This window comes from Eleginops maclovinus, chromosome 4, assembly GCF_036324505.1.
Source record: "Eleginops maclovinus isolate JMC-PN-2008 ecotype Puerto Natales chromosome 4, JC_Emac_rtc_rv5, whole genome shotgun sequence".
Taxonomy (NCBI): Eukaryota; Metazoa; Chordata; class Actinopteri; order Perciformes; family Eleginopidae; genus Eleginops; species Eleginops maclovinus.
Window position 1 is genome coordinate 19,490,164 of NC_086352.1, and position 16,759 is coordinate 19,506,922.

The 16,759-nt window shown below is 41.2% G+C and overlaps 1 protein-coding gene across 1 annotated transcript; it reads left to right on the forward strand.

The window, feature by feature from the left end:
• Positions 1-287: 287 nt before the first annotated feature.
• bdnf (brain-derived neurotrophic factor) lies at positions 288-15,228 on the forward strand. Its single transcript, XM_063881932.1, is given in 3 exon segments — positions 288-655; positions 13,696-14,010; positions 14,012-15,228. Coding segments are annotated over 3 exon segments (834 nt in total). The 5' UTR covers positions 288-652; the 3' UTR covers positions 14,528-15,228.
• Positions 15,229-16,759: the final 1,531 nt, after the last annotated feature.

Sequence of the window (16,759 nt, forward strand, 5' to 3'; positions counted from 1 at the left end):
AAAATAAAAGCGCAGGGGGTGCAGCAGCAACAAGTTCCTCAACAACTTGACAGCAGACACACTGGCGCTAAAAAGGTGATATTGTTGGTAGAAGTGGCTGTACATAGTACGTGTTAGAACAATCTAAATGACCAGTTTTGCGTGTGCGTAACAGGCCTTTGGCCCTTCGCCAAATAGGGAGTTAACAGTCTATAACATAAACACGTGAATATGGATATGTGTCAGAAGTTTTTTTGTGTCTGTCGTTGTTTCTCGATGCGGATTTAAAGATATGAGGCATTGAACGAACGATCATTCGGGAACTGATATCCCCATAAACTTGGATTGCCGTCGCTTATTTCAATCACGTAAGACCCCTAATGGCGTTGTCCGGGCGAGGGTGTTACGTATATCTGTACACGCTTTTCTGACAACCCAGGCTTGTTGATATTTGTCTTAACTGTAGAGCCACCAAGGTGTTGCCTAAGAGAGTTTAAGCACGCCGACATTGCAAAGGGTTATTAGATTCATAAGTCAGCGAAGTGGTGGGCGATCTACTGAGCACAGCAGAAGTTCTCATATGATGACTTCAAACAAGACACATTACCTACCAGCATCTGTTGGAGTGAGTGGATATTAAGACACTTCTATCTCCAGGACAGCGTAGGGGAAAATGGTAAGTAGCAATGGAAACACACAGCATATAAAGGATGATTACCAGTAAATAGTCGTGCTTGCTATTTAGTCTGACAACGCATTGCTGGAAGGGTTGGACTCAGAGGCTACTTGAGAAACTCAGTATCGAGACCCATGTCTGATGAGGCTGATGTTGACAAAGCTTGTGTAAAAAAAAAAGGTTGTGTGGCATTTCTTCGGCTCAGGATATGCCGGTACACTGAGAGAGGTAAGGAAATATTACATTGTGTCTGCGCGCAATGTGTGGATGTGCTGTAGGCTGGAGACTAGTCTTGGAGGGCTGTGTGTTGGCAGTGAGCTCTTAATATTTTATGCATGTATGTATGTTCTTTTCTTGCGGTGCCCATGCTTAAAAAAAGCAACATGTGCCACTTAACTGTGACACCTGCCATAAACATGACATTAAGAACAATAGGGCTCAGTATCAGCGTGGCCATTAGGCGTGAGAGTGAAGCCTTTTTTTAAGGCAACTGTTTACTGTAGCTTGAACCGGCATTTGTGATATAGGTGTTGTTATCTGTAAGGAAATGTCCGACCAACATGTGATCAAATATTAACAGGACTGGTTTGGCAAGGGGAGGGATACACGTGACAAGACGCGGGGAAGCAGCAGAGTAAAAAAGCAGTTTAAAGTGGGCACTCAAACAAAAGTATATATATATATATATATATATATATATATATATAAATATATATATATATATATATATATATATATATATATATATATATTCGTGGACCCTCATAGTTACCCTGGCTGTGTTATGCTTTCAGCACGTTGGACAGAGGCACCGGAGTCGTGCATGGACTAAACCGCCGAGTGGACGCCAACTCTCTTTCTCTCTTTACCCAGCCCCCCTTTGCCAAACCTGGGATTGTTTTTTCAACTTTTGGTAAGCTTATTCTGAGGGAGCCTGTGGTCTGTAAACGGAAAAAACGGGATTCTAAAAGGAGGGAAAAAAGGATATTTATTTAAATAAATAAAAAACAGGAAACAGAAAAAAAAGCGCTTGCACTAAAATAGCCTGTGCTATAGGATATGATTTTTGTAGAGCATTGTGAAAGTTGAAATGTTAGGTCGTCTGGTCTTTTGCACACCACATTCTCGGTACCTATAAGCCCCCCCACACTGCGTTAAACTTTGGGACATGCAAGTCTTGGTCGCGGAGATCTAACCACGCACATAGTGGTTGTCAGCCCTTGTAAAGGTAAGAGCACAATCCATTGTTTTCATCTCACTCTTTTGTTCCTTTCGTCTTATCGGGCTTCTTCTGGCTTTTCTCAAATCAACTTCGGCTCTAAAACTATAGCATGCAGTCTTCGTCTTGGCAGTGTGTGAAATGTGGGCATCAGTGACCGAAATAACTCCGAATAGAAATGCAATCCAGGTGACCAATATCTCGTAGAGCATTTTCCTTTTTTCCTAATAATACAAGTACCATTTATAGAAGATTGTTTCGTGCACATTCATATGCACTTTGATTCATGTGAAGCGTTTAAATTGGGACTCGGTTTCGTGCTTCAAACAGTGCTTTTTCAAGCGGTTTTCCTTTTTTCTTTTCTTTTTTTTTTTTTTTTGGAGTTTCCGAACACTGGCTGCTGCAACACAATTTGCGTAATCGTTGCGTTGTGCCTAATCATGCTCCCAATATGGGACTTAAGACGCTGCAGTGATCCTTGCCTGCACGAATACAGATGCTGGTGCATATCATACAATTGTCAAGAAAAACCTCCACCACTTTATCTATCTCTCTATCCATCTATCCCTCTATCTATCTCTCTCTTTATCTCTTTCTCTATCTATATACCCATCCATCTATCTATCTATCTCCATATCTATCTTTATGTGTGCATATTGTTCTTGTTTGGTCTGCTGCATTCATGTTTTGTCTTGATGTCAAACCCTCTGGATTTTGTTATCGACCAAAAATAGCCCTACTCTTTACCCCTCCACCCCCCTCCCTCCATCGCCCCCCCTCCAGTCATCGCCATCAAATCACTTGTGTTTTTACTACGACCGCTCCACGGTTTCATTCATAAGGTGCTTTTCACTTCACCTGCTACCCTACCCCCCTCTTTTGTCCATACACGGCTCTGTGTCGACCTGTCAAACGCGGGCTGCGAATGAATAAAAAAGATGAATCAATTCTTAATAGCTATGACTCGTGTAATTCGCCGGGTTCCGCCAAAGCGAGTCTCCTTTACAGTATACAAATTGTTCCATTATTTCCTGTGTAAAATTACAATAAATATGGGCGTGGTCAAAGTGCATCCACTGACAGATGTTATGGCTGAATGTGATGGAGAGAGATAAACCGGCTTGCAATTGCTCGGGAGGCATCGATTTTTAGTTATCTTTCTATATTTTATTCCAAATTAAGGCACGTGTAAAACCTATCACGTGAGGCTGTTAGATTTAGACGACCATCACACTAAACCGCTCTCGGATTTTATGTATCTCCTCTCCTGTAGAATTTGTAGCCTAAAAAATCGTCTCGCACCGATGCAGAAGCGGTGGATATTGTCTATTTCCTCTCTCCCCTCTCCCTCTCTCGTCTTCTTTTTTTTTTCCTCTGGTCAAAGATTTAAGATTTCTGATCCAAGACGAAGCAATTGCATGGCAAAACAACTGCAAGAGAAGAGAAAAGCCCCAACGCCCACTGGCAGTCCTGTTTTAATCACGGCTCCTCTTGCGGTCTGCGTTTTAAATAAATAGCCTACTCCAAAACGAATGTAGCATATTCAGTAAATTCCTAATTGTATTCGAATTACGAGACTTCTCCGCTGGCGTTGTCGGTAATTGTCACCCGCCAATGTAATGCGCGCAGATCGGTTTCTGCAAATTATAGCCTATTACTCCTCATTTTATATGACAGTGAAACCAAAATAGATCATATTACTTATTAGGCTGCCCGACATTCATAAAAACGTTCCTTTTTAATAAAGTCTGTGTCGCAAAAAAAACAGCAACGTTTCCGGATCATCAATACCACAAAAGTTTTTATTGTACAAATAATGCTCAATCATGAATTAATTCAACAAAACGATACACATTTTAGATTATATAAATGTAGGGAAATTGTGATGCTTTAAATAAGTATTTGGCCTTTTATACATAAAAGCCAAGAGAGAGTTAGATTATTTTCATTGCAGCAATCTTTTTCGGGTGTATTGTGTTTATAAATATAATTTATTTTCTCGCAGAATTACTATTTTCTGGCCATGTAGCAGTATTTTTAATATTGTTATTTTTTCTACTGAGACGTGGGATTATGGTGTGGGCGTGGGCGTGTTGGGTGGAGGAGGAGGGATGAGCGGAGGCGGGTTAGGAGGGGTCTGTGGGGTGGCACGACACACTTTGTATGTATGAAGGTTTTTTTATAGCACTTTTCTGCAATGTACGTCAGCGGATCAGTCCATAAATGGGGCTGCGTGTGTTTGTGTGCGGGCGTGCGCCTGCGTGCGCTCGCCCCTGTGTGCGTGCGTCTCCGCGTGTGTTATCTTTACCGAGAATCTCCCCTCTCTCTCTCCCTTTCTCTCTCTCTCTGTCTCTCTCTCTCTCGCTGCACTCTCAGCTCTGCAGAGTTGGGGTGGGCGTCAATAACAAACCTGATGGTAGGTTTCATTGCAAAAATCAGATGACATTCTTTCGGTAGGCCTATTTAATTAACGAAGAATAAATAAATGCATTTGCAGAAACAAGGATTACAACTAACATTATATTAGATTGTCTCATAATGTGTTCTTTTTTTCCATTATGTTAATGTTGGCCTTTGTGTGTCGTTTTTTTCCGTGGCGATCAATTCGTGCACTTTGGAAGCTAAAGGGATTTGGCGAAAATCTGGTATTCAATACCGGACGTTTCAGTTTTCTTTTAATATTATTAATAGCAGTCTCTTTAATAAAACTCGGTTTTTTAAATTGTGCTTGCCAGCCTTTGCCACTACGTTTTCATTCATGAAATGTAACAACTTGTCCATTTATCTAAGCTGATGTCTGATATTAATTATAAATAGGCTATTGATTAATTCTGGCTATAGATGGCGGAAATGTCGACCCAGGGCTAGGCGGGCGTCACGATATATTTAGAGCGAAAAAATTAATCATCTTAATCATTATGTAAATGTGGGCTACATCGCCCGCCGCCGCCGTTGCTGCTGCAAATGCTTTAGTCACCACCATCATCTTCATCAATAACACCTTCATCCAATTAACAGGCGTGTTTAAACAAGTTCTGGCACGAGCCTTTTATTCCGAACCTTTAATTATCAGTTATTCGTCACAGTGGCGTGATTGTTATTTTACAGCGATGTAGCCCACGACAAGTTATTAATACACAGCGGATGGTAGTTTCTCTTCCTGTAAAATACATTTTATATGCTGGACCACTGCGGGACTGCAAGGGTTCATGATGATGATGATGATGGTGGTGCGTGCTTGTGTGTGTGTGTGTGTGTGTGTGTGTGTGTGTGTGTGTGTGTGTGTGTGTGTGTGTGTGTGTGTGTGTGTGTGTGTGTGTGTGTGTGTGTGTGTGTGTGTGTGTGTGTGAATGTTCGATCATTCCGGCTAACCATCCAAGTGTGTCTCTCAGCATGCAGCACATCACTGAATCCGAGCAACTTCTTGAAATAATAAAACAAAGGCTTTATATATTTGCATTTTCTGTATGACAAATAGACTAAAAGTGAGGTTGGAAATAACTTTTAGCTGGATTATTAGCATGTTAATAAAGGAAACATGTATGTAATATCCATGAAGTAAACATAAGTATCTAATGTTACATATGGTGGCAGTATATGTCATATTAAAGCAATCAGGATGCATATTCAAGCAATTGCATTATTTCTCTAACAGTGTCATTTGTGTAGCAAATGGAACATCACTGCTTTATGAGATCTAAGAGAAAATATTTTTGCATTTCCATGTAATTTTGTCTCCTGATCGGTGTGTTTTCATTCAGCAGTGAACCATGCAAAGGTTATTGATGCTGTGGTGGTATTGGATTTGGAAGGTGGGGGGGGAGGAAGAGCAGGGAGGGAGGAGGGAGGCATAAGCCAAGAAAAGAGACAGACAGAGACAGAGAGGAGCTTAATAGGCTATGGAGTGATCTGCAGTCTGTGCCACTATAGAAATAATGTCTCAGCTGTATGAGGATGTGAGGAGAGTATGTGGAGCTTGGTCCTCTGTGTCTGCTTGATGATTACAATAAAGGTTATTGTCAACACAGGAGGGATGAGAATTAACTCCTCACTGCTGCATGTGATTATTAAAGGCCTGTGTGGCTTTACCTGTTTACCAGTCTAGATTTTTCTCCAGTGTTCTCCAGCTCACCCTCGCCTCGTTTGACGTCATCCAACCTCATACAAAATGTTTTCTCAGTTGACGTGTTCGCTCCAAGGGGGAATGCAATTTCACTTTGATCAAAATACCCTCACCGTGTTCCTTTATCCCCGGTGAAAATGACATTTTACAAAATGTCATTTTGTCTGTGTTACACAGTTCCTCTCTGGCACAAGGAGGCATAATTTTACTTGTTAAGTGAAGCTTTCGGCAGTGCGGACCTGTCAGCATCATGCTGCATTTGGCAAGAGAAGCTTTGAAAGGTTATACAAATGTGTCGTGTTGTCAGCTCAAAAACAGGCGAAAGGTTGTGAGCAGGGAAGACTTGAGAGGAGAGTGTTGGGCCATGAATGGCGTAATTAAAACATATAGAAGTGTGTCTCTTCCCAATGCAACAGATAGTTTGAATCATGTTCCTGCAGAGCAAACTTAAATCTCAAGAGGGCTTCTGCCTCAGCTCCAAAGAATGCTGTGGGACCCTTTATCAGATGAGGCAAACACATCCCTAACACTAATCACAATGTCTGTTTGCTCCCAGCTATTAGACATGTTATTCACTTCATTCACAAATTCAGTCCTCTCATGTAAGCCAAAGCACTTCTCTTCATATGCGGGCTTCAGTTGTGTTGTATTAGCAGAAATGAGAGAGACCATGTTGTTGTTTTTGCTCTTCTAATGAGATGCCAAGTGATTTATTTATGAATTACTTGTTTGGAACAGCCCCCTTGTGCAGTGTGCACTTTTTTATCCTCTTTGGAGTCATGTCGCTCAGTGATTGCTGATGCAACTCTTTGTCATCCAGAGTTTGCCCTCACCTCCTGTGAGCCTTCAGGGAGGGCTATATCTATCTTGGCATGTCCCTGGGTGTGTTGGAGGTGGGAGTGACTCATTAAGCAGGTGTGAGCATCCACTCCCATACTGCTACATGCCAAGCAAGAGCAAACCAGCTCATAAGCTCGTGCAGAGAAGAATCATGATGGCAATATAGCAAACGCATCACAATAAATCTTTACACTGGACCAGGGCCAACTCACAAGGATAATGAGCTGCTATTTCCCCATTATGCTCACTGTTGTATTCATCAGAGGTGGAGTTTCCAAACGTTCATCACCCATTGAAAGGTTGTGGCTCCACTGACATTTTTATTTGAGTTCTGCATTACAAAGGGAACGAATTGTTCCCAGTTTGTTCCAGATGAGTGGAAAGAGTGTATCAAGCATTGCAGTGTAATCTCTCAGCGAGCTCTATGTATACAATTTAAACGTATTTGTTTAGCCCACATTTGGTAATAATAACCTGTGAAAGCTGGTTACTACACTGCAGAGCACTTGCAGGGGAGTCATCCATCTGTTATGGAGATGGCTCAGAAAGCAAGGAGAAGCAGAATTGTTTTCAGTAAAGTTCACATCTTTGTTAGCCTCCATTGCCTTCCAAATGTTTTAACACTTACGTTTTACACCATCACATTTATAAGCCTCCTCTAAACTGATATTCAGGGATTTATATATTATACAAATGAATCAGACTTTAAGCATATATTGAGTACATGTTATTTGGCTATAAAAGGATGTAGGCTGCTTAAAATTGATTGGTAGACGTTCACAAGTAGTTGCCTTCTTTTTTAAAGCATATATTTAATACATTGCCCCCTCGCTATCGGCAAACCGGTAGAGGAAATGTTTATTTTTAAATTCTCTGAATATCTAATTTTACATAAATAGGCCATCTCTAAATGGCACACAATGCATCACGACTTTGTGAGACGCGTTGTTACGCAAAACCTTCAAAAGCACGCCACCTCTCTGGCCTCAGTGAGCGAAATACGGAAGAGGAGACTCTTCGCGTGTGTTTTATATATTGCCAGACATTATAGTGTGGATGCAAGCTGCATGGTATGCGGACAACAAAAGCACATAATGCACGCTGAAAGCGCATTAATAGTTCCGCCTCGGGGCTGTTTAAACAGGAGTTTGGCGGCGACCAGTCAGCCAGCGGCAGGTCACATGTTGCAGCGTCATTGTGTAGTAAAGTTACTGTAGTTGCGAAGAGGCTCCTCATTTCAGCTCCAGAGGTCTCTCATCCCGTGGTGCTGCTGCTGCTGCGGCGTTTCAGCATGCGACAACTTCAGTTTCCGACCATCTCCAAAGGAGCCGTGCAGCCATGGGAGTGCATTACCTCATCCATGCAATTTCCACCATCAATAATTTAATCTATTTGCTCCAAAGCTGAAGAGATATCCTGAAGCTTGTCGGGAGAGTACAGAGAGGGGAAATATCGCTAAAGTAAATTAGCCTACTTAGGGAGTTGTCCAACACATCCCAGATGACACTACTGTCCTGTTGAATGGTCTGTTTTACGACTGGGCAGTAAAAGGTATGTGTTTATTTTTCGATAAGTTGTTTTAAGCACTTTGGCTTTGTTTGATGCTGCTTGAGAAAAAGACAGCGGTGTGTGTGTGTGTGTGTGTGTGTGTGTGTGTGTGTGTGTGTGTGTGTGTGTGTGTGTGTGTGTGTGTGTGTGTGTGTGTGTGTGTGTGTGTGTGTGTGTGTGTGTGTTGGGGAGGTGGAGGTAGCAGAGAGGGAGGGGTGGGGGGGTCTAAAAGTAGCTCGATCAAGTCTGGTTATCCTGCACAGACAGCGTCGCAGCCCGAGAGGGGATATGTGTAACCTTATCCTCTCGTTCATTAATAAAAAACGGAGTTATTATGTTGATTGGGTTTCAAGTGGAGAGCAAGAGCTCAGCAGATGTAATCTCGAGACGAAGAAAAACTACTGTGGTTTCATTATAACAGCAGCCTGGGCAAATGTGGCGTGTTATTAGTATATCTTGTAAGAAACTAAGTGAAAAGAGTCCAGCAGCGCGCCTTTGTATGAAATCAGCCACGTTTGAAAATTTAACGGCAACTTTTGGCTCATAAATAACTCAATAAACTCTTTGTTCAGGGTGTTAGTCTGTATTATATTATCGGACCCTGCGCTGTGAACACGCACATAAATAAACTACAGACAGTTTTTGTATAGTTGTTTTGGAAGGGGGGGAAAACTTTGATGAACTCATTAAGACTTTATGGGAAACCCGAGACCTGAACGCCCAGCTACGTCGGCCAACATACACGCTTGGATCTATTTCTTGGTGTTGTATGCTCGCTTTGAATAACTTCACATTACTAGCCAGAATGATAAAGTCCCATTTATAGAGTGGTGGAAAGCTGGCTCATTCTTGACAGCTCCGTGTGAACATATCTGGAACATAGCACAACACACGGGCTGGTTATATGATAGTTCAACGGTCAATTAATGGCGTTTTTTTTTTTCTGCAAATAATGCATATTAGGACACCATGTCAGGGATATGACTACATAGCGTATAAGAGAACTTTTTTCACAATGACACACAACATACATTGACTGTGATCTATCTAGATTTCTATCTATATATCCGTCTATCTATATATCCATCTATCTATGTATCCATCTATCTATGTATCTCGCGTTTCGCAGGAGGGAGGGAAATACAGATGGGAGGAAGGTGGAGAAGGAGAGAAAAAAGAAGGCGCTGTTATTATTATACGGTCTCATACGCCATCCAGTGTACAGAATGTTGAATTGCAGCGTGGTGAATTTAAGCTACAAGTCTGTTGGTTATGTCAGTAGTTCATTTTTACAGTTGGTAATTGAAGGTTTAACGGAAATGTTCTCGTTACAGTTATCATTTTCATTGTCATCCATAAGGCATCCATTTAAGTCTGTAACTTCAGTTAGGATTTTGAACATATCGTGTTGCTCTGTAGTCAATCTATTGTCCACGCTAGCATGCATTGTGGGAGAGAAGCAAAGACTCATTTGGATAGTCCAGATCACTCAGCAGCTATTTGAATGCCGGGCTGTCTGTGGCAGTGGCCGGGGTTGGCCAGGAGGCCAGGTATAATCCCTTAGTGATGCTCATCTATTACTAAACATGCTCTGAAACTGTGTCAGATTGAAAACAGATCTCAAGGAAGCAAGCTTCCACATGTGTCAGCCATTACTGCAGGCAACTCTAATTGCCTTTTCTTTAAGTGCTGCATTGTGGTACACAAGGGGTCCTCTCCGATAGAAGTGTTGATATCACGTGCTGAATGTTTTTCTTCTGAACATTTGGCATTGTGCACAGTACATGTTGAACATGACAAAACATGTTGCTAAGTAAATAGTTCCAACCTGACACGGTTCTTGAGGAATTGAACAAAGACGAATGCCCACAGGGGAGCAGCGGTAGAGAACAAATGTTGCTATAGGTCATATCTTTCCATTCAAATTGAGTTGGCACATTTTCCCTCTATCATCGCTGCTGTTTGATGTTTATATTCCTTTTCTAACAGTTTCTTGGATATCATTAGGGCTGTTGATAAAGATGAAGCCATGAAGTGTGCTGACATTTGCAGGGAGGCTTGGGAACATTACTGAATGTGTAATAGTACTAGGTATTCTAGTTCTTTCATGCTTTAGTGCAACTTTTCAGCATCTGTCAAAGCAGGCATTTATCACTTTAATCCCCACCTGGCACAAAGAATAAATGTGAGGGTAAGTTGCATATCACCACCATACAGCCTGCTCTCAAAGCAGATGAGCAGGTGGTCATCTAGGGAGTCAAAGCCAACAGTACACAGTGTCCACACACTCACCTGCTCCTATTGTTCTGGGTGTTTCATGCTCCAGGCCTGTTGCCTTGAATAAAGGCGTGTTTACAGTAGTTATTGCAGGCTTTATCTTCTTGTTTTGTCATGTTTACTGATTTACTTTTTTGATCAAAAGAACGGTTATAATTGGAAAGCCATGACTCTTAAGTGTTAAAGTACACAGCTGAATTAGTTGTATCAATCTAAATTTCATTTTGAAATAATGGCTTGAACAGTAGCATAAGAAAGACATAAGACACAAGTTAAGAGATCTCTTTGTTAGATGTTTTTTTAACAATCAAACCAGTCACTAAGCTGGTCCAGAGGCTCCTTTAGAAAGTACATTTTATTCCGAACATTCCTCCATATGCGGTTCCTCCCTCGCTTTATTATTCATGCTCATTGTGTTAACTCACAAGCCGCTTTTTCATTAACTGTGAAATCCAGCAGTGCACATAAAATGTTCCTTTACTGGATGTATAAAACAAGAGCGAACCAATCAGTTGTCACATTTAGCCTCTAGTAGATATAAGCCAGAGATTCTCCGCCAGTCCCACAGCAATTAAATGATTCATTGCCTTTATCACATTTTAACAGGATGTTGATTGAGAGCATAAGCCATATTGATTGTCCTGATGGAAACAGGAAATCACAGAGATAGAAATAAAATCATTTGTTGTTCCCGGTGTGAGGATACCCGAGGGAACAGCATGCAATTGCACACTGTTGAGTGGCATTACCCCCAGCAACCTCCTCCCCTCCATTCTCTCCCCTATGGAGACCTGGAAAGGACGTCATCTGTGGTTGTTATGCTGCGAAATGACGCTGGCACTCTCTCCACCCCCTGCTACTGCAATATTACCCCTGTGGTCTGTTACGGAAGATGCAGCACTCTTCGTCTGCACCATTTCCAGCATGAAGTTTGACGCCTAACAGTAATCAGCCCTCTGCCTTCATTTCCGTCATGTGGAAGTGGAACCATTTGAGCGGGATGCTGATAATAATATCAGCCTAAATGCATCCTACACATAAAGCTCGTGACTGGCCTTGATCCCGTAAACCTACATGATTTTCTTTGCTGGGAAGCCTCACAGAGAATTCTTGTTATTTGAACCTAAGCCTTAACAATACTGAAGGGTTAATAAGGGTGATATATAGACTTTTGTTGGCGGTATTTAATGAAATATAGGTAATTATCCCCTTATTCCTGGCTTTGTCCTCATTGTTTTTTTAATTGGTGAGAGGAAAAATACCCCCATCTCCCTGCAAACACATACAAGCCAGCCCCTCCCCATGCCCTCCCGCTAACATACACTCACACACTCTGGAGCTGCACGTCACTGAGCTCAGGGAATGAGTGGCTCATTAAGAAGAAGGATGTGATATTCTGAATCGAGACTGTGAGACTCCCAGCACATCTATTTATAGCCGAGATATCTCTATGGCAGTCACAGTGCTGTTGGTTAATTGCAGCCACGGCCCCTGATACCAATTAAGAATGAAACAAATGCGTTTAAGGTGGGGTTTCTGCTCCTCCCTCACTGTTAACGTCCTCGTGTCCGTCCTGAGTGTGTTTGCGCGCCGTGTTTTCCTGTATCAAGTTGGGACATGCAGAGTGCAGTCAAAGCCTCGGTCAGGCTATTTTTAAATGAGCCCCTGTGGAAAGCAAGATCTAGATTTTCTTTTCATTATGGTTGCTTTTATATCTCCGGCTGTTGGAAGTCCACCAATTCATTGATTTGCTGTGAGTATTTGAGCTTCTCAAAGGTAAGGGATGCATATATGCCTGAGCAATGTGTGTTCAGTATTTCCGCGACACCTGGCTCCTTGTGGCTCCTTTTCCCCCTCCTCTTAGAAGTGATTTGCTTGTCTTGTGAGTTGCTCGAGATTGGTACTTCGCAGTGCAGGGAGGATGACACATCTTTCTGTCATTCAATTTCCTCATGACATCCTGTTAGTTCATCTTGCAGTGCTCTCTCCGTCCACCTGCAGAAAACAAACAGTGACCCTCAACAAACTCCTGATTCCCGTATGTGACTGTGAGGTTAAATAACATACCTTACAGCACACAGTTTTTCAAAGGAAAAATTATACTGGTATTTGTCATAGCTGACACAAACACAGCATGTTCCTCTCAGTCAGTCAGTAAGTGCTGCCCATGTTTGAAGTTCCCCTGAATGTTGGTAATGATGGTTTTGTTACCTTGGTAATGTCATCGTCAGATAATAGAAGATAATGCATGAGCTCTTCAAACAAACAAAACAAACAAACTCATATCCTTATGTCAACACTTGCAAAGCCTTTCGGAAATTGGTCCCAGTTTACAATTGACCATCACATGGTAGAAGGCAATCATGCATCCATTGTTGGCCACCTGGACATTTGATGTTTAGTATATAAAACCTTTAAACACCTGATCTAATAAGCATACAGTTTAAGGATATGCAAATTAATATGTCCTTTTATAAAGTGTAAAAAATGTGGGTCTGAGCTTTCAAGACTGACAGTACAACACAATTTTTTAGGCAGTGAGGGATGAATGACAGATATAAAACAACTCCATTATAAAACGACACCTCCTCGCACGCTCTAGAAATACACCACACTGTTTAACAGTTTAACACCGCAGTTAAAAACAGCTCATAAATAATAACATGCCTGCAAGGATGTAGTGACATCTATTTGTGTGATCTTATCTTTTGTGATAAGCAATATCTTTGAAGCTCAGCACAGATTTTGCGACTGCCAACAAATAAAAATTCAAGCCAGACCTCACATAGGAACAGAGAGATGTTAGTTTGCAAACAATTTGAAAACAGTGATCACACAGCGCCAATATTGGTTTGATTATTTAAAATACTGTTGGTTCTCTTTTTGGCTTTCAAAGAAACAGTAAAGGATGAAAATAAACATGGTGCATTATGGATCAAGAATTAGCTAGCTTAATTGAACATTCTCTTTGAATAACAGTCTTGTTCTCTCCTCCCCTTCCTCCCCTCTTGTTTCTCTTTCTCACCCCTCCAGTTCCACCAGGTTAGAAGAGTGATGACCATCCTGTTCCTTACTATGGTTATTTCATACTTCAGTTGCATGAGAGCTGCGCCCCTGAGAGACGTCCCGGGCATGCGGGGCCATCGGACGGAGGGCTACTTGGGCGCTGCTGCGACGGCCGTACGAGGCCATGGGACTCCTCAGAGTGGTGGGGGGCCGGGCCAGCGCGGGGAACTGCCCTCACTCACAGACACGTTTGAGCAGGTGATAGAAGAGCTGCTGGAAGTGGAAGGAGAGACGGCAAAGCTGGCACAGGGGCCTGATAAGAGCCAGGGAGGTGGGGAGCCCGTCCTCCGTGGTCACCACAGAGACCAAGGATGTCGACCTGTACGACTCACGGGTGATGATCAGCAACCAAGTGCCTTTGGAGCCGCCGTTGCTCTTTCTCCTGGAGGAATACAAAAACTATCTGGATGCCGCTAATATGTCCATGAGGGTGCGGCGACACTCCGATCCCTCACGGCGCGGAGAGCTCAGTGTATGTGACAGTATTAGCCAGTGGGTGACAGCTGTGGATAAAAAGACGGCAATAGACATGTCTGGGCAGACAGTTACCGTCATGGAAAAGGTCCCTGTCCCCAATGGCCAACTGAAGCAATACTTTTATGAGACCAAATGCAACCCCATGGGGTACACAAAGGAGGGATGCAGAGGAATAGACAAGCGGCATTATAATTCCCAATGCAGGACAACCCAGTCCTACGTGCGAGCGCTTACCATGGATAGCAAAAAGAAGATTGGCTGGCGGTTTATAAGGATAGACACTTCATGTGTATGCACATTGACCATTAAAAGAGGGAGATAGTGTATAAAATGTATAGATTTTATTGAAGAGTTTAAAAAAGAGAATAAAGAGAAAATATCTATTTGTATATATACATAACAGGGTAAATTATTCCGTCAAATGAAAATTTTATGGACTGCATGTAAAAAAAGATGAAGTTTATACAGTAAAAGTGATACTACAGTCTATTTATTGAACATATTCATGACCTTGTAAACAATTAAAAAAAATCTGATCAGTCATTTGCGCCCAGTTTAAATTACTATATCATATCCCTCAAGACATTGTGATTTGTTTACGTTGCCAAGAATTAGAAAATGAAGGAAAAAACAGGCAAGGAATGAGAGAGGACAGTTCCATCTTCAAAAGCTTGCATGCTGCTTCAATTGTGAATTGAGAAAATCTCCACTTACAAAAAACGATATGATGCTGACCAAAAAACATTTTGTTTACATATTCAGCAGAAAACAATTTTCCTCTCAAGTAATTTATCTGTTTACTGTTCTAAACTTCTCAAGGTAATGTTGGAAATACATACTATGTCAAGGTGCTGTTGTCAAAGCTTTGCTGTTTATTTTTTTATCCCAACCAGAGGACAAGATATATATAAAAAAAACTATTATATATATATATTTATATATACATATAAATATATATGTATGTATATATATATATAAAATCTATTCATTGACATGTTTCTGGGTTAATATTATTCATTTTGTATGTTGTGAAGTTGTTTGCAATATTAAACTGAAATATTTGAAGAAATAAAAATGACTATAGGCAACTGAAAAACAAAATCAATGTCGATAAAGTTTCAACAGTGCATTTCCAGGCAGGATCAACTTAATTATGACAGGCACGCGGGGAGGAAGGCAGGCACACACATACACGTGCACACACACTAACACTAATTACTACCATTAATGACCAAGATACTAAATACATTTCAGAGGATGCAAGATAAAAAGTAGAGGAGTCAATGCATTGGGTAATACTGAGTGTTTTGGGTGGAAGCACTGTATATTTTACAGTGGCAAAATCCTCCTAAGCAGCTTCCTGCTCCCAAACCTGCACATTTCTGATACAAACATACTGTGTGTCATTTAATACTTTGGTATTCATACAGAGGGTTTAAGAGATTTACTTAGTTGTTGTTCCAGCTCCATATGTAATATTTCATAATTATAAGAACTTAGCATAACAAGTGTAGACTAGTTCAATTAAGCTGAGTTTGACACTGATGCATTAACCCACACATACATTTGTTTAGACTAAAATATACACCCACCCAACATTTTCTCAGCAGAGCATGGTAATCCCATTTTAAACCTTCTACAAAAGAACAATCATCGCAGATTGTATGCAGCTTTTCATTGGCTGTGAGCAGAAGGAAAATCCTGGTTTTGTATGTGGGTTAAAAGTTTCCTGAAGCCTCATAATAACCTTCCCTCCAGCAGATTATAATTCATAGTGAGCATTAAAAAGTGACAACTCCTTGCTTGTCTAGTCAAGACAACATGGTTTAGGGTCGCAACTTTGCATCTTAACATCATGAACCAATGCCACAATTCCCAATAGTATGACATACTTCAGAAAGAGAAGACACTCGCAAAAAAGCAGATACAAAGCTTTACGGAAGCTCAACCTATTTCTTATATTTGTGTCACATTTGATGCTGATTTCATTTCTATGTCATCAACCTAAAGGTAAGTGTGACCTCTGACGCGATCCGGATCTGGCGTTTTGAGATTTGCAAAACAAAAAAAGAGAAAACTTTTTATGAACCGAGGAAAAAGATTTGCTACTTACTTCTCTATATGTCTTGGATCCTCCAGAGGAGGCTGATGAAGATACTGTGAGTAACTTTTCTTATCCTACAGCTTAGAACAAGCAGAGTTCTCCACTGAGAAAGTTGATAAATATGCAGTTGTGGATCCCCCAATAAAAGATATTTAGGTGTTTGTCATGGCCTCACAAACCGAGTCAATATAAACTAAGGTATTCTATTTGTCTACAGGAGACAACCAGGCAGTTGTTTTGGAAGGTAATCCACTTTAGAATAGAATTGCAATAATGTAACACAATTTAAACAACGTGTCTGAGCACAAACACATTCTCAGCATACAGGACAATAAATCAAACCTTTTGTTATGCAGTTTAGATAAGGTATTGTGAACTGCTCTCTCTATCATGAGTAGGAACCTCAGGGTTTAGAAAACTGCCATCCACTGATCATACAATTACACAAGT